The sequence below is a fragment of the Emys orbicularis genome, chromosome 6, assembly GCF_028017835.1.
Source record: "Emys orbicularis isolate rEmyOrb1 chromosome 6, rEmyOrb1.hap1, whole genome shotgun sequence".
Taxonomy (NCBI): domain Eukaryota; kingdom Metazoa; phylum Chordata; order Testudines; family Emydidae; genus Emys; species Emys orbicularis.
The window spans coordinates 34,576,934-34,598,020 of record NC_088688.1 but is presented as its reverse complement, the minus strand read 5'-3'; the positions used below and the strand labels follow the sequence as shown (position 1 = coordinate 34,598,020).

Here is a 21,087-nt window from a genome sequence, read left to right as displayed (position 1 = left end):
ACTTTGGAAGACATGGGAGGCCCTGCTGATAACTCCCTCTCCAAAGGGATCTGAATTAGGGTCCCAGGTAGCCAGCAGCCAAGAACTGACAACAGTATGGGGGGGTGAAGGGCTCTCCCCTGCTCAAAGGAAGCAGCTCCTCCAATTTGTCGGATTTCACAAAGGTATTTTCCACCTGCCCAGGAGAATGCAGTTCATCCAACATCATCTATAGACCACGCCAGGCCAGCTGGTCAGGGAGAGCTCTAGACCATTACCACGGAGGTTGTGGGATACAGTCTGAGAGGAAGTGCGAGCGATGCTGGAGATGAGGATAACTATGAAATCCAAAAGTGAATGGAGAAGCCCTACAGTTCTCGTTCCCAAACCAGACAATTCGGTTTGAGTTTGCATTGACTTTAGAAAGGTTAATTCTATCTCGAAATTCAACACCTACCCACTGCCAGGGTAGACGAGTTAATACAGCAGAGGTACTGGTGAAACACCTGAGCACTATCGACTTAACAAAAGAGTATTTATCCCCTTCCTCCCAAGAGAACACCTTTCTCCACTCCTTTTGGGTACTTCCAGTTCAAGACTCTGCCTTTTGGCCTCCATGGAGGTGCCGCAATTTTCCAGTGGCTTATGAACAGGATCCTCAGCCCCTACCATCAATATGCTGCAGCCTACATAGGCGACATCGTCTATAATCCTATCTGGGAAGACCACCTACAGCACTTAAAAGCAATATTAAAAGCCCTACAGGATGCAGGACTTACTTTTCAGGGTTGGCCATAGGTTACTTCATCTATGGCTAACTTATTTGGATACTGTGTTGGAGGCAGCCTTATGAAACCAGTGGTCAACCAGGTATAGGCCCTAACAGCATGTCGCATTCCCCAGACAAAGAGGCAAGTAAGGCATTTTCTCGACCAGGTTTATCCCCGTTTTTGTCTCGATCACAGCCCTTCTTACGGACTTCATGAAAGGCAACAACTCTGAGATGACCCAGTGAGATGAGAAATATAAGGATGCTTTTAGTGAACTGACAACATGACCATGCCAGATGCCTGTGTTCTTCAGCCCTGATTTTTCCTAGGAGCTTAGACTGCACACCAATGCCTCAGACGTCGGGCTTGGCATTGTACTGTCACAAGGCTTTGGAGGAGAAGAGCACCCAGTTCTCTACCTGAGTAGGAAGCTCTTTCCTAGAGAAGAGGCTCACTCAAGTATTCGTGATTAACTGGACCATGGGTTCCCTCGGGTATTACCTGATGGGTAGCCCCTTCTCCCTTGTAACAGATTATGCTCCCCTATGCTGGATTCACACACTGGAAGACCTAAACCCATGTATAATGCTATTATACCTTGCACCACAACCTTACAGTTTCAGAGTATATCACCAGGTGGGAAAGGACCATGCCAAAGCCTTTCCAGCTTGAGGGGTGGGGCATGAGAAGGGACACACCCTCACACTGACAGTGAGGAGACTAACGAGTTCCTCTGGGCCTGTTAAACACCAATGAGGCACATCTGCGAGGATTGTTCTACCTGGAGGGTGGGGAAGCTTTAAAAGGGAAAATCTGCCACAGGAAGGGATGGTGAACAAGAAGAGGGCTGCCCCATCTCGGGCAGCAGAGGCAGACCTGTCAAAAGGGAGACGGTGGCAGGCCCTTTGCTCCCAGAGCTGCGTGACCCAGTTTCTTAAAGCAGTATGTCCCAAGATGAGGGACCCCATTTTAAACTAAACCCAGAGGGCTGACCTAGGAAGATGGCTTGATATCCAGGTCATCCTTGTCTCTGTCTGCTTATGGACTCCCCTCTCAGATGAGGAAAGAGGGGAGAGGACTTTTCTTTTGTTTGCTTGAAGAACTTCCCATTGGGTGTCTGCTGGGGCGGGGAGAAAGACAGACATAAAAGACCAGAAGTTGGGACTTGTGGGAACCCCTGCCACCGACATGGCTGCTAAAGAACGTGCTCCGCTCTTTAAGAAAGAGGAGAAAAGCAAATATCATATCTTTTTTGTCTTCAGCCCATGTTTGAGGCACGTTCAAATGTGTTGCTTCAGATCCTCCAGCCCTTGGGGAGTCTTCCTGTCTAAGAAACCTGCAGTCTCTCCCTGTGTTACAGTAAACTACACAAGTCTATAGTTATGGCTAGACACGGGTTCTCAGGAAAAAAAATTTGGTTGCCTCAAAATGTGGCCAGCAACTCTTGCTGGTGGCCACTCTCACACTTTCCCCCCTACGCTACTTAATTAGCTTTAGGAAAATCAAATAAATATGCACATATACATGCCCAAATCATTATAATTTATTTATTGCTAGCTAGTCTGTTGTGAAAAGTGATATTAACAAACATACAAGTATCATTTTTCACAGCAGATTTAATTAGCCCTGGCAAGCCCTTGGGACCAATTAAGCCCTGGATGGAGGGTTGGAGAAGGCAGTGGGGGCCACGGGAGATGGGGTGGGAGGCAGTGAGGGGATGGAGCCTGAAGCCCCGCAGCCAGAGGACATGGTTCAGGGATGGAGCCTGAAGCCTTGTGGCCGGAGCCTGGGGCCTGACACTGTGCAGCTGGAGCCCAAAGCACCATGGCCAGAGCTTGCTGTCCCGCCACCTCAGGGCTGAAGCCCCAATCCTGAGCCCACCACCCCTGGGAAGGTGGGGAACTCACTGGCTTCCTGATCCTACAGCGTTGGTGACTCCAGAGTGGGGCAGGGCCCAACCCCTGCTGCTGGCCCCAGCAACCAACAGCAGGATGGTGCATCCAGGAGCAACAGGGAGGGGGAGGAGGCTCTACTTTGCCCTCCCTCCCCCCCCCCCCCCCCCAAATCAAAGCCCAGGAGGTTGTGGCCGCAAGAAAAGCCCTTGGTGGCCACATTTGAGAAATGCTGGGCAAGAACTAGGAGTAATGGGCTGAAATCAAGGGGAAATGTGGGATGCCTATTGAGAGCAACAATCTAGGAGTGAAGTACAAGGGCTGTGTGTGTAATAGAATACATGGCTATGGAATGACCTTCCCAAGGAATCTGTAGAAACTCTATTGCTTGGGACTTCTGAAGTGGGGCTGGAGGAAACACTATCGTAGGGAATAAGTCTGTGTTTGCTGGGACATTGACTGGATGAGCTAATAGGTTGTTTCTACAGTAACTCCTCACTGAGTTGTCCCGGTTAACGTTGTTTCGTTGCTGATCAATTAGAGAACATGCTCATTTAAAGTTGTGCAATGCTCCCTTATAACACTGTTTGGCAGCTGCCTGCTTTGTCCACTGTTTGCAGAAAGAGCAGCCTGTTGGAGCTAGCTGGTGGGGGCTTGGAACCAGGGTGGACCGGCAGCCCCCCTAAGTTCCCTGTGCAGCAGCTGCCCAGCAGGCTATCAATTGCCGGGCAGTTCAGCTGTCCCTCCCCCCAGTGCGGTGTGCTGCTACTGCTCTCTGCCTTGGAGCTGCTCCCAGAAGCCTCCTGCTTGCTGTGTCGGGGTGGGGAGGGGCAAAGAGGGGTGGTAATGTCAGCGTGTCCCCCTCTCCCTGCTCCTGCCCCCTGCTCCTGCACCTCATCTCCACAGAGCGGGGGGGACACGACAGGGTTCAGGATGGAGGGAGCTTGCTGGCAGCAGCTGCTGTCTAAAATTGCTGATCTACTTAAAAAGGCAATGTACTTTGAGTGAGGTCAGTGTACTTAAGGGGGCGATGCATCTCACACACACACACACACACACACACACACACACACACACACACACACACACACACACACACACACACAGAGTGTGTCTCTGTCTCTGCCATGCTGTCTCCCCTCCCTCCATTTGTGCTGCCTTGTAGAGTGTGACGCTACATTAACAACAATGTGTTAACCCTTGAGGGCTCAGCCGAGTGCTAGTTCATCAGTTAGCAGTAAGGCATTCCCTGGGAAATATTCCACCCTCTGACTCCACCACTTTATATAAACATTTCCCTGGAACCTAACCTCCCCCTTATTTACATTAATTCTTATAGGGAAATTGGATTTGCTTAACATCATGTCGCTTAAAGTAGCATTTTTCAGGAACATAACTACAGCGTTAAGCGAGGAGTTACTGTGTTTCTAACTTCTATGATTTTTTTTTAATTGATGCTGTTTCTGCAAAGTAGGGGAAAATCCAGAGATTCAATTCTGAGATTTCCTTTTTGATGTAAATTTGTATGGAAACAGTAAACCTCTTGAAGACTGACATCTGAAATAACTGAACTCTGCCAGGTGAAATGCATGATTTGACTTAGGTTTTGTTTCAAAGCAGTGTTCAGTTGTAGAGTATCTGTTCTGTTCTGCAGACTCTTTAATTAATGTTTGCAAAGGGCTTTGAGGAATACTGTAGAAGCACAAAGTATTATAAGCTAGCTTTAAATACATGACCTGGATTTAGTAGAGTTAGCCTTAGTGGCCAAGAAAGAACAGTGTGTCCTAAGGGCAGGGTTATAAGGCAGCGGGGGGGATTGCATGGTTAATGATTTCAAGTAACATTTGTATAGCAAAGTCAAGTTTTTATAATATTTTTCTTCCTTTTTTGGTTGTATGAAGTAACTGTACTTGTGGCCTGAAAAAAGAAAATTTCAGTCTTTTGAAAAGTATTTTTCTCAAAGGATTTCTGAATTTTCTTATGTACGGCTACAGAATTCCATCTCAGCAATTTTTGCTCTCTGGGAAACAATTATCTTAAAATAAAATATTAGGTATTTATAAAGTTTTAAAGTCCCCCCCCCTTTTTTTAGGGGGGAGGGACAAATTTTTTAACAGCAGCAAATAATTCTCTAGTTGCAAAAACCTTTCCATTTGTGTCTGTGGCTTCTTGCAAAAACCTCAAAGTGGCTGTTTTTCAGCTCCTACATAGTATTTTTAGAAATGGAGTATTAGACCATAGGCTGGGAGGAAATTTGTGTTCAGCATGTGTGTGGTATTTTCATTATAGGGTAAGCATTAAGTGAAAAATGGCTAAAAATTCTTTAAAGAGTGTGTGTGTGTGAGAACTTAGTAAATTAAAAGCACTGTGGGGGAGCTGACCACTGTTAATGGCATCTACCATTTCTAAGGTAACTTAATAATGACAGTTTACATAGGGACAGAAGACAGCAGGAGAGGGAGGATGGACAAATCAACACCTATACATGCTGTTTGTGGAACAACTTAAGATATTTGAATGGCATCCTGTATTTAAGCATTAGTTAGTATTTTTTCTCTTACACGGATCTCTCTGATATAGTGACACCTCCCTAATAAATCACAGGGTAAATCCCTGTAGATCTAACATACTTTCTGCAGTAATGCTGTGTGAAATTTACTGACAAGTTCCACAGTTTCAGTGACAGAATGTTTAACTCTGAAATTCAGTCTGCTTCCAATTATGCAGGAAACTTTTCACTGCACTTTAAGGAAAACACAGCAAAGGGAGCAGGATTCAATCCTGTTCCCATTTGAAGGCAGTTTTATCAGTGACTTCAAATAGGAGCAGGATTGAGCCCTAAATAAATCAAAAGGGGACATGTCTGCATGTACAGATACACTCCACGTGTCAAGCCTGTATTTTATATATGTATTGTATGTTACTATAACCATGAATGTAATAAAATTCACACCTATGGATGCATACAAGGCTACACATTTTATGTGGAACTGGCTTTAACTTTCATAGACCTGTATATTTATGGGACTACAGGGGAGAAGTTGTATTCCTTTAATGTCTTGTGAGAAGATTATTTTATTGCACTAAGCAATGTTATTCATCTTTTTTAAACTGTTCATGTCAACCCAGGTCTTGCTCCCTATTGCTCAATTCAGTTTTTAAGAGTGATTGATTAGAAGGCAAAAAACCCCAAACCACTGGCTAAGTCTATTAAGTGTAAATTCAGTTAAAAGCAACCTGATAAAAATAACACTGAATTTGCCACTGCAGCAGCTGGCTTATGAAAAATAACCATTGCAAACACTTAATATCAGAAAATGCACTTGTGATAAACAGCAGCAGCCGTTACTTTTTGAAAGTAATTACAGCATCAGATAGTCATTTCAGTGACGTGACTGAAAAGAAAATGCTGTGTGGAATGACTTCTCCCTCCTTCCCAGGTTGTGAACCTACTCTTAGAAAAATGTGGGACTCTGTCCCCTTTGGCTGTGGAGTGTGGAAGAGCTCAAGGGTTTTACACTTGCTGTAGGTTTCACTGTGCAGGCCTTCAGAAAGGCTCTAGGATGGGTAAAATATATGTACCTAACTGCCTCAGACACATCGTTATAGGATACTTCCAAATCTCGAACCACTATGGCTAGTGGTTACTTTCTTAATGTGGAATTGAAGTCTGTTTAAACATGAAACCTGGGCTTCCTGTTTGCCAGCTGTCTGTTACACAGAAAAGGGCCAGCATTTTGCTTTGAGACTACATTCTGCTTGAGGGAGGTTCAAAGACAGCATTTTACCATTAGCTCAGCTTTCTGTAGGCTGGCAACGAAAGCTCTTACCAGCTAATCTGCACCAGGGTCTCTCAATACGTTCTTCTAGTATAGACCACATTTTTGAAGAAAACTGTCTCAATCCCATAGATCGCCTCCCATCTCATTCATGATTGTAGAATATCCTTCTGCCAACTGCATCAATGACCTACATAGGAAAGTAGCATTCAAGTACATGTAGCTGTCTTCAGGGGACTTCAGCAGCTGGATTAAAAAGGAAAGCTAGCACTGGATGACCAGCCAACTCTCTAGGCCACCACGTGCTGTATGGACCACTGGTGGCCCATGTAGAACCACTGAATCTATCCTAGTGTGAAAGCTGAGGTAACATAAAACATGTCCCGGATTGAAGATGCAGACCACAGCTTTTCACCCTTCACATACTATATTGCTCTAAACTATACTGTCTGGCAGTTAATATACATAGTAGCAAAATAATGGCAACGTGGAATGAAGTCATGTTTTGAAACCAATCTGCAGAATAAGCTGTGTCCTAAGAGGACCTGTCTGGCATTTACACTCTGATTAAACTTAGCTTATGCTTCTTTTTCTGGGACTGATTTCACCCTGACCCTGCCATGGGGGCAGGGGAGAAGTTGGTTCTGTAGAGGGTTGATCTTTTGACATGCTTTTTATAGCAGACTGAAAATACCAACATGATGATGTAATAGTTACTTTGAAAAACCAATGGAACATTCCCCAAATATTTACCTTTGGAAAGTAGCAGCTTTGAATGTACAGTGTGCACACTGTACAAGTATTTACACAAATGTAATGGTTATAATAGATGCACGTGGTTTTTGAAGTTGGCTGTGGAAGCATTTGACCATAGGTTGTTTGTGTATCATGGTAGCACAGGAATCCTGTGTGGCTCAGTTGATAGCCCTTCAGATTCTGGACTGCTAAGTTATGAATTCAAGTTTTACACCAAGATTTAAGCTGTTGACCAGTGCTGCTGCTGCAGTTTTGAGACCCTGAGCGCACATCCCAGCTCCATTAGCTCTTTCTTGTAAAGCTCTTGTAGATGATAGGGTAATACTAGTGTGCTTTTTTCCCCTGGGAATGGATGGGTTTCAGTGTTGCAAACTGAGTTATTGCTGAGCTCCCAAATGGCTGCTGTTCACTAGCAGTCACTATTCAAGTTGTACCATGAAGCAAAATCAAAACTGGCCCCATTAAATATATTATAAAGCATTTAGATTTCCTGCGTTTGGAAGAGGCTGTGTAAAAATCTTGTGGACACTGAAGACACAAAACACAGTACAGAATAGTTGGGGTAAAATAACAAGGAGTTTTGCTTAAAGCAGCATCACTAAAAAGCCACTCTGCAAACTTTTTGTGGTGTATATTCATTACTAATCTTTATAACCTGTTCAACTTCTTGCTTACATCCAGTACAAGATTTCTTAAGCGTGTCTAGGGATTCTTAGTTGTATGTTGGATGGACCGAAGAAAAGCTCCCCTCAGCTGGAACGTGGGGTCTCTAGCCTCTTTCTGTACTGGAGATAATGGAGTGTGATAGACCAAGGCAGTGTCTTGTGTGGATTATATGGGGAAGGTAACATATAAGATCTTGTGACCTGTGTTTTGTACTCCTGAAGGGGGTTTGTAGGAGGGAGCACAAAAGCTGTGATGGAAGGATAGGCTGATATGAAGTTAGAAAGTTCGGTTATGCTTAAAATAGCTCATGCCCTATCTGAGTATAATCATTTTAATATGAATCTGGCAAACCTCTTCCACTTTGGGGGGGATTTCCACATTCTGTAGAGTAAAACATCAGCTGTTCAAAGGCAATAAGTAGAGCCAAGGCAGGTTAAAATGCATTTCAATCTTACTGCTGGGACTTGGCTTTGGCTCGCATCAGATGCATTTATTTATCATCACAGGTCAGGCCTCTGTGTTTATGCCTTTTTAAAAACTTTTTTAAAGCAGCAGAATGCACAGCAAGGTAGCTGCTTCACCAAGAGGCAGGAAAGAAGGGGGGGGGGAGAAATAAAACGAGCTAGTGGGGGAGGGGGGGGGGGAGAGAAGGAAAAAATGGCCACAAACTTTATTTAGTCCCTCCCACCCCCATACTAAGAATCTTTTCCCAATATTCCAGGACTTTTGGGGTGCAGTCTGTAGAGTAACAGTTTAACTCCAGTGATGTAAATACACGTGTAGGTGGCCACATTATTGAAACTTTGTCAAAACAACCTAAACACATTTGTAGTTTTGTGGTGACAGCTGATGAATGTTGGTATCCTTCGTTGTAATAGCTAAATTAGCTTTCTATTTTGCAATTAGAACCAGAATTTTATGCTGAATTTACACAATTATTATATGGGCTTTATTTATGTCTACACTAGCACTTACGTCAGCCAAACGTTTGTTGCTCGGGGGGGGGATGCTCTCTTGCGGACATAACTACCGCTGCTCATTGAGCTGGTTTTATTATGTCTACGGGAGAGCTCTCTCCCATCGGCATAACGCAACTACATGAGCGCTCTTACAGCAGTACAGCTGTGCTGCTGGAAGCTTGTATGTGTAGACATAGCCTAAGTGGCAGGCTGTATTTAGCACCATTAGTTATTGCAATCATGTGTAGACAATTAAAGGCCTGTATACTCCTACTTATATAGTCATTGTATAACTATTATGTATTCTATACTCACGCTGTTGTCTTTTGTTGCTTTCTGTTTGGAGTATGAAAAGTGTTTTTGAAACCCTGCAAGTTATATCTGACAGCATTTTAACAGTCTAAGAAGATGGCTTAGCAATGAAGGAAGAGCTGGCTAGCTTTAATCAGTAGAAATAGATATTGATCTAATCTCCACTGTTCACTGAGATCTTTCTTCCACTTCTTAAATGGCTGTAGTCTGGCACCAGCATCTTATAATTCTGAAACAATTTAGCCCTTTGTCAAATCAGTGCTAATGGACTATATTCCTTTACACAACATATAACAAACTAAGGGTGGGGAGTAGCATAACTATACAAAACATTAAGACTATAGTGGAATTAACACTGAAATCTCTGTATTCATGTTGTACTGAGCTGTTGGCTATTTACACTAGAGTAACATAGCTTTGATTTGATATCCTGGAACTACTATATTGTTTTGAACTAACTTAATATTCAGGGGTATGGAGCATAGTATACTTCTGAAATGTGAATACTGAATCATGTAACTTCTGATTAAACTTAAGTTACCTGGGGCCATGACTTATCAGCCAAGCAGTTCCAGATGAAAACTGCTTCGGAGGTGCTTCATAACAACTTTTCCTGTCTTTCAGCTTTATCTTCAGGCCAGAATGAAAGGAGATTGGGCAAGACTTGTACGTCCCACAGCGCAATTTGGTCTCATTGCCGCATCTATCTACGTGGGTCTCTCCCGTGTTTCTGATTACAAACATCACTGGAGTGATGTGTTGACTGGACTCCTTCAGGGAGCGGTGGTAGCTGTGCTCATCGTAAGTTCATAAGTAGTTCACTAAGCCCGAATCAAAACTATTTTAAAAGTAGGTTTCATGCCATGTGTGGTAAGCCTAGGCTTTGTTCAGAGGGAAATGTACAGACTTTCCAGATGGTGTGAAAAGTAGCAGGGTTGGGGTAGGGAATAGAAGAAAACGTGTATAGAATTAGATCACATTATTACCACCATAGAATGTAGAAGCCCCAGTAATGGACCGGGAACCTAACTGTGCTAGCCTCTGTACAGAGTGTAAGATCTTTGGGGCAGGAACAATCTGTTTGGTTTAAGACAGATGAATACAGACAGGGGAGTACCAGGAAACCATGAGCGTGTACTGGCCAGTCGGATAAGCAGTGATCTCAACACACCAGCACTGTAACTGTTAAATTTTTTGTAGGCTTAATGGGAAAGGAGGTTTAAAGATGAATTTGAAGGAGGATTAGGTAGTTCCCCCTTCAGGGAGCTCCTCCCAAGTACAAGGGGCAGCATGGGAGAGAGCATGAAAGTGCCTGTTTGAAAATTTAACGAGCGAGTAATGGAGGATAGCATCATGGGTAGATCAGAGGCAAATGCTGTCACCTCAGTCATGAATGAGAGATGACAGGTAGGGTGGTGATAGGCAGTGAAGGGCTTTGAAAATGAGGACAAATAGGGGTGACAAAGCCAAAGTGACAGGCTAGGAAAACTATTTTTGCAGTAGTATTCTGACTTGAGCGTGTAGAGGAAGGCTGTGTTTGTCAAGACCAGAAAAAAGGATGTTCTTATAATGGACATGATGAGTCTTAGCTGTATGGAGAGATAGGAAAGACCATATCTTAGATGTTCTGTAGAAAGAATCGGCAAGATTTAAACATAGCCTGGATATCGGGACCTAGAGAGAGGTCAGAGTTGACGGGGATGTCCAGGTTGTGGGCCTGAGTGACAGACATGATAGTGGTGTTGTCCCGTGCTTAGGTGAGGAGGGAAGTGCAGGAGAGGAGATTCAGAGCTGTTAGCCATGTTGAGCTTGATCCACAAGATGTCCGAGACGGGTAGAGATTTTAGTATGGACAGAAGGCAGGCTTGGAAAAAAGGGTAGATCTGAGTTGTCAGCAGAGAGATTACCCAGAAATATGGTGTAAAGGGGACCAAAGACAGAGCCCTGTGGAAAGCTGGGGGGAGGAGGATCCCCAAAGGACTTATAGGGGACAGCTAGGGGTCACCAAATGAAATTAATAGGCAGCAGGTTTAAAACAAATAAAAGGAAGTGTTTCTTCACACAACGCACAGTCAAGTTCTGGCACTCCTTTTCAGAGGATGTTGTGAAGGCCAAGACCATAACAGGGTTCAAAAAAAGAACTAGATAAATTCATGGAGGATAGGTCCATCAATGGCTATTAGCCAGGATGGGCAGGAATGGTGGCCCTAGCCTCTGTTTGCCAGAAGCTGGGAATGAGTGACAGGGAAAGGATCACTTGATTACCTGTTCTGTTCATTCTCTCTGGGGCACCTGGCACTGGCCACTGTTGGAAGACAGGATACTGGGCTAGATGGATCTTTGGTCTGACCCAGTAGGGTCATTCTTATGACACTGATGAGAGCAATTTGAGAGGTCAGAGAAGAAGCGGGAGGACATTCATGGAAGCCAAGAGAGGACAATATTTCAAGAGGAGTACAGTCAGTTTGAAAGGTGATTGACAGGTCAAGGATGAGGATGGAGTACTGCTGCTGCAACTGACATGGCTAGGAAAGGGTGAGTAAAGACTTAGAGCAGTTTCAGGGGAGTGCAAGGGGCAGAAGCTGTATTTCAGGGAGTCTAAGATTGAATTGGAGGAGGAGAATGTTGACCGTGATTTTTAACAGGTGTGCTCAATGAGCTTAGAGATTAGAAGGAGAAGGGTTGGTAGCTGGAGAGGTAAGTGGGGTCAAGGGTGGGCTTAAGATGAGAGAGACTAAAGCAGGTTTCTATTGTGATGGGAAAGAGCCAGAAAAGAGGAGACGTTTAAGTAAGGGAGGGGATGAGTGGTAGAAAGGAGAGCAAGAGCTGGCATTGGGTCATTTGGGACAAGTGGAGGGGTTAAGAGAAGGCAGGAAGGAAGATCATGTCTTTTTAAAATTTTTCTCTTGGTAGAAATCTGTAAGACCCTTTGCAGAGAGAGGAGGGGAAGGTTTGAGTGAGTCAGTCAAGGGTGGTGAAAATGTGGCTGGGATTGAGGACATGAGATTCAATTAAGCTGGAGAAGTACAGGTGTTACTAGGCCAATGTGAAGGAATAGAAAACAAATTGTTGAGGAGGAAGTCAGGGGATGGGGCAGATGTCAGAGGCAAGGAGATTTGTGCTGGGTGGGAATTGGGCAGAATGGATAACTTTAATTTTGTTTAAAATGTCAATTTTATGTTGAGGCCTAAATTTACTAGAATCTAGCATTAAATTAAACGGACAACATTCAGGCATTACGTGTGACGTTTTAAAGAAGGGCCAACCAATGCATTGCTGGAAGGCACTGGCTAAGCCCCTGGAAGCAGAGTTTGGAGTGCTGAACTAGCTTTTGGATAATAGTAGCCTCTTCTACATGGTCAGAGAATATTTCCTCTTCAGTTTATTCAACTACTGTAGCTTATTCAAAGTTGAGAATCTGACTGGGAGTCAGATTTGCTTGTTTTCCCTTTACATTTCATTTTCATTCATAAAGGAACAGAATGAGGCCTTCCAGTTCTAAAATCTTGGATCTAGAACTGGAAGGGACCTCGAGAGGTCATCTAGTCCAGTCCCCTGCACGTGTTTGTCCAACCTGTTCTTAAAAATCCCCAATGATGGAGATTCCACCACCTCCCTGGGCAGTTTATCCCAGTGCTTAACCACTCTGACAGTTAGGAAGTTTTTCCTAATGTCCAACCTAAACTGTCCTTACTGCAATTTAAGCCCATTGCTGCTTGTCCTATCCTCAGAGGTTAAGATCAACAATTTTTCTACCTCCTTCTTGTAACAACCTTTTATGTACTTGAAAACTGTTACCGTGTCCCTGTCTTCTCTTCTCCAGACTAAACAAACCCAATTTTTCAATATTAGGCCATGTTTTCTAGGCCTTTAATCATTTTTGTTGGTGACCAGAAACATAGTTCAGTTCACTACTAGGGGTAATATGTTGTTTAATTCAGTTTTTAAATGATTTGTCAAGCCATCAGTAAAAAGTTAATCTTCCTCTAGAAAATAAGAAATAGTCGCCATTTTCTAACACGTGTAAAAATTAAGGCTCTGAAATGCATGTTAAACTATGCTAGCTTAACTGGTTTTCCTGGCAGGATGATTTTCACTGGTTGTCTTTCTTTAGGAAAATAAAGTACAAATACAAAACAAGATAATAATCTAAATCATGATTTCCTACTTGATTTAAATCAGTCCACCCTGGGTCAGTATAATGGGGAAATGGGGCTCGACAGGGGGAAAGAGGTGTGGTGAGAGCCATAAGTGAATGGCAGATGGACAGAATTATATAAAATTTGAAAAATGCTGTGAAGGGAAGCTGGAACCAGGTCTGCTGCTAGGCAGCTAGAGAGGGAAGGTGTCTGGTATAGGGCAGCAGGAGGCTCTGGGCTGTTTCTGGTTGTCAAAGACTTTAGAACTAGTAAATCTCATCCTTCTTCCAAGCTATGAATAAGCTAGGTGGAGGACAACACTCTTTCCTGGTTCCTCAACTTTGAACTAAAATGAAGAAAATACTCTGTACCTACAGAAGAGGCTACTTCTGTCAAACACTAGGTTTAGCACTTTGGTTCCAGGGTTAGGGTTAGCCAGTGCCTTCCAGCAGTTCAGTGTTTGACTGTTAAAATATTAAGCAGCAGATGGTTGCTGCCAGTTTTTAATTCAGTAGATAACCTTCGTTAAAAGTAAGTTTGTCAATTTCAAATAGGTTTTGAGTGTGCTGATAGGCCTCTATGAATATTTTGTCCTGCTTGGGTTGAGTGCACAGTACATAAATGGCATAAAGTTAACCACAGATACTCCTAATGAAGTGTTTATATTATAAAGCAGAATATGTATAACAATTTGCAACTTATTTAAATATAAAATGATAGGAATGCTTTGGACTGTGAACTTGGAAAGCAGTAACACCCACACTGATGCATGCAACTTACACCTTTAGAATGTCCACTCATAAGGAAGGTTGTAGTGATTCTCCAGAAACTAGAGTGTGCAGGATTTGCTGGATTGTATGAAACTGAGGTCCGCCAATTAATAAGTAGACTTTGAGCTAAACTTAGTTTCACCATAAATACATACTTCCTTTTTTCTATTACATCCCAAAATACTATAAGGGAAAAGAATGAGCAAGCTGTCACCTGAAATATTAGATTGATCAACTACCAGAAAATCTGAGCTTTAATGTAAATAGCTCTTGTAGTCACTTTTCCTCTCAGAACCAGTTAATTTAGTGCCCTAGCTCCACATACCACTACACAAGACCAATCCAAATGCATAAGAACTTACACTGTAGGACTACCTCCTTAATGTGGATAGTTTTAGTTGACAGACAATGGGCATAAGGTTTTACAGGATTCTAGTCCTCAAGACAAAAGTGCCAATTACAGGATTCTAACAGTGTATAATTTGTTCACTTAGGTGGTGTACGTATCAGATTTTTTCAAAGTGAGGGGATGTACGTTTAAACCCAACGAAGAAGATTCGCATACAACTCTACATGAGACACCAACAAATGGAAATCACTATGGCAGTAATCACCAACCCTGAAGAATTGCTGAGCATGATCCTGTGAAGTCTCCTGCTTTCTAAAAGAAAAATGATTTTAATGAGTCTCCCTATGTAAAATAAAAATGCCTTTAAGGGACTGCTGCTGCTATATCTCTTGGATGCTCACTTTACATGTATATAGTAACATATAACAGCATTGTGTATATCTAATAGCTTTAAAAATCTTTTTTAATTCTATTCAAGCTTACTGCTTATAAAAACACAAATGTAATTTTTTATTAAAATAACATGGTAACACTTATGTACAAACAGCACTGTGTATGTAATATGCTTTGCTAAACTGCTTCCTGTTTTAAATGCATACACCATTAAATGTCTGTCTTGGGGGTGAAGATGGCAAACTGGCCTGATGCCACCAGTCTAAAATTATTCTGCTCCGTGAGCAAGTCTCAGATTGCTCCCACTCTATAATGGTCTTCCAGAAAATAGATTTCTTATAGGTAGAGGCTTGCAGCAAACACAATATCTCTCTTGATTTTGGTAATTCCTATCAAAAAGAAAAAAACAGATCAGTATGCCTGTCATACAGGTAGAAGCTGAACTAGATAATGTGGTACCTTTAACAGGCCGTGAGACTTGTATATTCTATGTGCACAGTCGAAGTCATGACTTCAGACTCATGGATAAAGTACAGATAATGCATCTACCCTTCCAAAGGTAGAGTTTGTGCTTTTAAGCAGTTATAGGCATAAATCTACCAAATATTTATGGGGGGAAAAGCTAGCTTTTACTCCTATTGCAAATAAACTCTCTAAAGCCAAGTCAGACTTTCCAGCACCCATACCTCTCTATAGAAAGAATCAAGTTGACAATGTGTTAAATTAAGAGTGCTTTTATCTCAGATAACGTAGCATTTTCAATAACAATTCAAAAGGGAAGAACTTGGCTTAAATATTTTCTTTACAAGCTGAAATGATTTAGTTCATAGGCACATGCTTTCACCCCTTCTATTTATAACCATATTCTAAATACATACCTTCTGCAAACTTATTTTCCAGCTCTGTGTTTCCAATGGCCTTTGCTGCTTGACACATCTGTCGGAGCAATTCTTCTAGCCGCCTCATACAACGAATTATGCTACCTAGATAAAAAATGAAACCTTTGTTTTTTAGCTGTCACTTCACTTAATAACAACAAGAAAGTTGACTAAATTCATTACATGACACATCATTAATGTAAGTACAGGATGTAATGTGGGCTGCTACGTGAAGGATATCCTTAAACCGTACAAGTTCAGGCCTACTTCCTTAAGTACAATGCTTTGGATTTGTAACAGAATTCCAGTTTAAAACCACTAACTGACAATTTCTAGAAATGAAAGCTGGAACATGAAGTTTATTGGCAAATTTAGTTCTTGTACATGAGCAGCTGAGTGAGATAGGTGGCCAAGTTTTAGAAATCCTGAATATTGCACAAGAAATTTAGCCTGTAGTACAGGCACAAGAGCTAGAGATGCTCAAAGTATCAATACCTCCTTCTACCCTAACCCCACATTCCAAAAAACTCCAACCCTAGCTAAGTATCAGAGGGGTAGCTGTTAGTCTGAATCTGTAAAAAGCAACAGAGGGTCCTGTGGCACCTTTAAGACTAACAGAAGTATTGGGAGCATAAGCTTTCGTAGGTAAGAACCTCACTTCTTCAGATGCAAGTAATGGAAATCTCCAGAGGCAGGTATAAATCAGTATGGAGATAAAGAGAGGTTACGAGGTTATCTACCTCGTAAGAGATAAAACAGGAACACCTCTTTATCTCTTTCCCCTTTCCTTACCTCAGTAAGGCCTTGGTCTTTTCGATGGTAAGAACCTCACTTCTTCAGATGCAAGTAATGGACTGAACTAACCTCGTTATCCACCTCTTTATCTCCTCAGCAAGGCCTTCTCTCTCTCTCTCTCTCTCTCTGACATCTCATAATTCTCTCAAGTGTCTTCCCTCACTTTCTCAACTCTTTCTCAGGCCTGTCTCCAGACCCTCCCAGATGGAGGTGCTAAGATTCTTCATGCTCTCCTGAGCCCAGCCATGTAAGGTCGAGGTTGTCTCCTGTTCCCACCTCTGTGATTGCTGAGGGCTCTGAACACCATTCAGGTGGGCATCCATCCGCTCCTAGGACCAGCGCAAATTTTTGTAATCTTAGATGCTTATTTCAGGTAGGGTTTTAGGAGAGCGTTTTTTTTCCTGCCTGGTCCTCTCCTAAAACCCTACCTGAAATAAGCATCTAAGATTACAAAAATTTGCGCTGGTCCTAGGAGCGGATGGATGCCCACCTGAATGTGATTGCTGAGGGCTGTGAACACCAGAGGTGGGAACAGGAGACAACCTCGACCTTACATGGCTGGGCTCAGGAGAGCATGAAGAATCTTAGCACCTCCATCTGGGAGGGGCTGGAGACAGGCCTGAGAAAGAGTTGAGAAAGTGAGGGAAGACACTTGAGAGAATTATGAGATGTCAGAGAGAGAGAGAGAGAGAGAGAGAGAGAGAAGGCCTTGCTGAGGAGATAAAGAGGTGGATAACGAGGTTAGTTCAGTCCATTACTTGCATCTGAAGAAGTGAGGTTCTTACCACCGAAAAGACCAAGGCCTTGCTGAGGTGAGGAAAGGGGAAAGAGATAAAGAGGTGTTCCTGTTCTATCTCTTACGAGGTAGATAAAGAGAGGTTACGAGGTTATCTCCATACTAATTTATACCTGCCTCTGGAGATTTCCATTTCTTGCATCTGAAGAAGTGAGGTTCTTACCCACGAAAGCTTATGCTCCCAATACTTCTGTTAGTCTTAAAGGTGCCACAGGACCCTCTGTTGCTTTTAACCCTAGCTAAAGTAACTTTTCTATGGAAAGGTGATTGTCACTTGTCCAGACAATCTTTGCAGCTAGAGAAGTATAAAATAGAATAAAAGTCATGAACAGCTGAAACACAGATAGCCTTGAAAAGGAACAACCAATAGGCATTTTACACACAATTAGCTCTTTTTCCAGAGCCTTTCCTTCGCTACCTGAACTGACAGTAGCATTTGTTTTTTATACATGGATTCCATTGTCCACTATTCAAACTTTAAGGGGCAATCTGATTCTAAAAGCAATGGGAGATTATTGAGCAGATGAGCTTTGCATATAGGTGTCAGACTGTGTAGCAGAGAAAGTGAGCTGGCAATGGGACAATGAATAGGGCTAGTGGAGACTGCACTAGATTCTGGTGCATGATATGTTCCCCATCCTGTACAGGTGTGTAGCATAACTAAGTACATGTAACCACAGTACTTGAGATACCTAAAACAGAAGGGAGGTAAGTAAGTAGTGTGTGCTATTAGACAATTTTTGCTGCTTTGTTACAATCTAATTTAAAGCTAGTTTATGGTGTGGAAATATCTGTCCAGTATAGATTTCACCTTTGAATAGTTTGACTGTAAACAGCACTGAAGTGATAGCTATATGGAGAACAATAAGCTTCAGTGTAATTTTTCACCTAACTTTCCAACAGATCGTGCATTTACTACATGTAGTGCACTATCTGCTGTGGACGAGCTTCTGTTTGATGAATTTTTTCAGGCAGAGTTGTGACTCCACAGACAACTGACACTATAAAGCAGAAACTGGTCTGTAAGAAGACTGTAGAAGTGACAGTTCAGAGTAATTCATCTCTGCCACCCAGGCCTAAAGACACTCACTCACTCTGAAAATAAAGCCCTAATTCCACAATTGTCTATATTCAGTGAAAGCCTGCGCACATTTGTTTCATTAAGGCATGGGCATGCATATGAACACATTCATTGCTGCCATTATGTCATCTACTACAGCAGGAGTAACTCCTATGAGGAGACAGTATCTGTAAAACCGCTTGTCGCTATTGTAGGTTAAAAGCCATATGGAGTCAATTACTGAGACAAAGCACAAGTCCAAAATAAGTGAACCATCAGCAGTTCCCCTGAGCATAGCCACGCTGCATTTTGGCAAACATCGACTCAGTTTTCTGGAAGTCCCTGCTCCAGTCTGTTTACAAGAATATAATTCCACCAAGCACCAGCTTACACAGACAGGCTTCGTTATAGCTGGGATTGTTGCAGACAGGCTTTTGTACATTCAAAACAAAGTTGTACACAGCAGCCAGTTATTCCTAAACTTACATTATCTTCCTTTTACAAAACCCAAGTCAATCTATAAATGTTTAAACAGATTATTGCTTGGCAGTTTTCTTTTTCAAAACTCTAGGTCCCTTTTCTGTCCCCTCCACCCCTACCCCACTATGGCTTGTAAGTATAAAACCCTGTCATGGCCACTTTACTTCTGATTGATAGGCACTGGGTTGATTTCTATTCACAAATCAATGCTGCTGCTATTAGCAAGAAACCTTTCTTTGGGAACGATGCACAACACTCCACCCCCCATTTTGGAAACAGCTTCCTGCACTCAAAGGCTCAGGCTGCAACAGGAACATTAGGAGCCACAGTTGGCAGCGGTAATGCAGAAGGACAGAGCTGCTCAGAAGTGTTTTCCAAAATCTATTTCATATTTGATAAAACTTGTTCAAACACCAGGCAGGTTTCCACTGGAAACCTGCGAGTGTTCCAGCGTCTGCAGCTCGTGGCAGGGAGCCTGCCAGCCACTGGAGCACGGGCAGGAGTCAGGCATTCAGTTTATAGTGAAGGAAAAGCTCTGGAAAAAGAGCAAATTGTGTGTAAAATGCCTAGTGGTTGTTTCCTTCAAGGCTGTTATTCCATTTTATACATATCTAGCTGTAAAAATTGTCTAGACACGTGACAATCACCCTTCCATAGAAAAGTTACTTTTGATGGGGTTGTTTTTTTTTTAAATGCTTGCTATGGCTATGGTAGTAGGGGGTAGTGATATTTTGAGCATCTCTAGCTATTGTGCCTGTAGTACAAGCTAGATTTCTTGTGGCTCAGGTCTCTGTTAGCCCTGGGGATTCCCAACCCCAGGACAGTCTGCATGGCAGGGCTGCCACAGACCCTGGGAGCCCTGGCGGCAGATCACTCAAACTGACAATCAGTTTCATTTATTTCCCCCTCCCCCGCCAAACACCATATTTCACTATTTCCAAAATGACATTTTTGTCTTTCTGAAAAGTTTCCACAAATTTGGTTTTATTCCAATGGGGAATTAACCCAACTTCTGAAAATCCAAAAATCTTGAATTTTGACCACCTCCAAAAGGGGGGGATCAATTTGGTTTTTTGTTTGTTTGTTTTTACCACCATCACTGTTAAAAATGTCCAACCCCCATCGACCCTACAGCTTCCCTCATTGCTACTGTTGGCAATGGAGCTATACTGCTGATGAGTTGCAAAGCCCAATTTTTCTACCAGAGATCCTGCCCTGGTGCCTGCTGGTCCAGAGCACAAAAAACCTGGAGCAGGATGTAGTTGTCTACCATGTAATAGTGAAGAAGATACCCACTAAACAAGCCCTTCCTCTTACCACTTGCTGTGAAGAAAAAAGGGAGGAAAAAACAGGGGGGTAGTATCCAAAATATCATTTTGCAGCATTTTAACTCAGTACAATGTGGTGTTTTTGTAATAATGAGGAACAAATTAAGCATGCAAATGTTTAAGCTCTCCCCGCCCCCCCAGAATGTCAGATCTTCACTTCAACCCCTGCCCACAACACAAAGGGGAACAGAAGGTATTAATCCTGGCCTCAGTGCCAAAGGTTTCCACCCCCTCTCGTAGGTGCCAAATGCCTCCTACCACCATGCCCAAGTTTCTAGTTCTCACCCCATCCTATTCCGCCATACTACGTGTTGCTTTCAGTGTGGAAGAGAATCTTGTAGTATGGGGGCAGTATTAAATTAGAAAGAGTTAGGGTTTGTCCAGACAAAATAGTGCAAGGCACGCCAGGGCGTAAATCTACAGCTCACTAGCAGGCCATGCTCTATGTGAACATTGCTAACATGCACTAAAAGTTCCCTCATATACACAGACCTACTGCCAACATCTAGACCAGCCCTTCAATGGAGACTTGTATTTAATATCACAATAACCACAGTGTTCCTCATTTTATTATTCATTTTCATATTCAATTCAATAAAAGCTTGTTTTTTAATTTACTTGAAACCCCTATATCAATGTACCACAGGATTCAGTGCCACTATGCTGCAGAAACTCAGGTGCTTGGATATAAAATGTAGGTGCAGTGTGGTACAAAGTCCACAATGCTCTATCTGGGTAAACCTTCAGAGTCCGCATTTATTTTTGGACAATTCTGCAGGAATTGTCTCCTTTTACAAACCCCCTTAAGGGAAGAATCATGCATCTTCACCCTCACAAAAGATGAAAGATAGACCCGTAAGGTTAGAGGAAAAGTCTGCTGGCTCCACCACTGCAAAGAATGACCAGAAGGCTAGAATAATAGCTAACAGCCTGGGCTGTGACTTTGTTCCCCATGTGCAGCCAGCAGTCCTCTTATTCAGAACATA

General features: G+C 42.7%; 2 protein-coding genes across 2 annotated transcripts in view; one reads left to right on the top strand and one right to left on the bottom strand.

Moving 5' to 3' along the window:
* PLPP1 (phospholipid phosphatase 1) overlaps window positions 1-14,915 on the top strand; it is a 126,070-nt gene extending 111,155 nt beyond the window's left edge. Inside the window, exons 5-6 of the mRNA XM_065406069.1 lie at window positions 9,738-9,914; window positions 14,517-14,915. Coding sequence (XP_065262141.1) covers window positions 9,738-9,914; window positions 14,517-14,645 — 306 coding nt within the window. The 3' untranslated portion in view covers window positions 14,646-14,915. The remainder of the gene's footprint in view (window positions 1-9,737; window positions 9,915-14,516) is intronic.
* MTREX (Mtr4 exosome RNA helicase) overlaps window positions 14,696-21,087 on the bottom strand; it is an 85,121-nt gene continuing 78,729 nt past the window's right edge. Inside the window, exons 26-27 of the mRNA XM_065406070.1 lie at window positions 15,643-15,747; window positions 14,696-15,153 (exon numbers count right to left, since the gene is read on the bottom strand). Coding sequence (XP_065262142.1) covers window positions 15,101-15,153; window positions 15,643-15,747 — 158 coding nt within the window. The 3' untranslated portion in view covers window positions 14,696-15,100. The remainder of the gene's footprint in view (window positions 15,154-15,642; window positions 15,748-21,087) is intronic.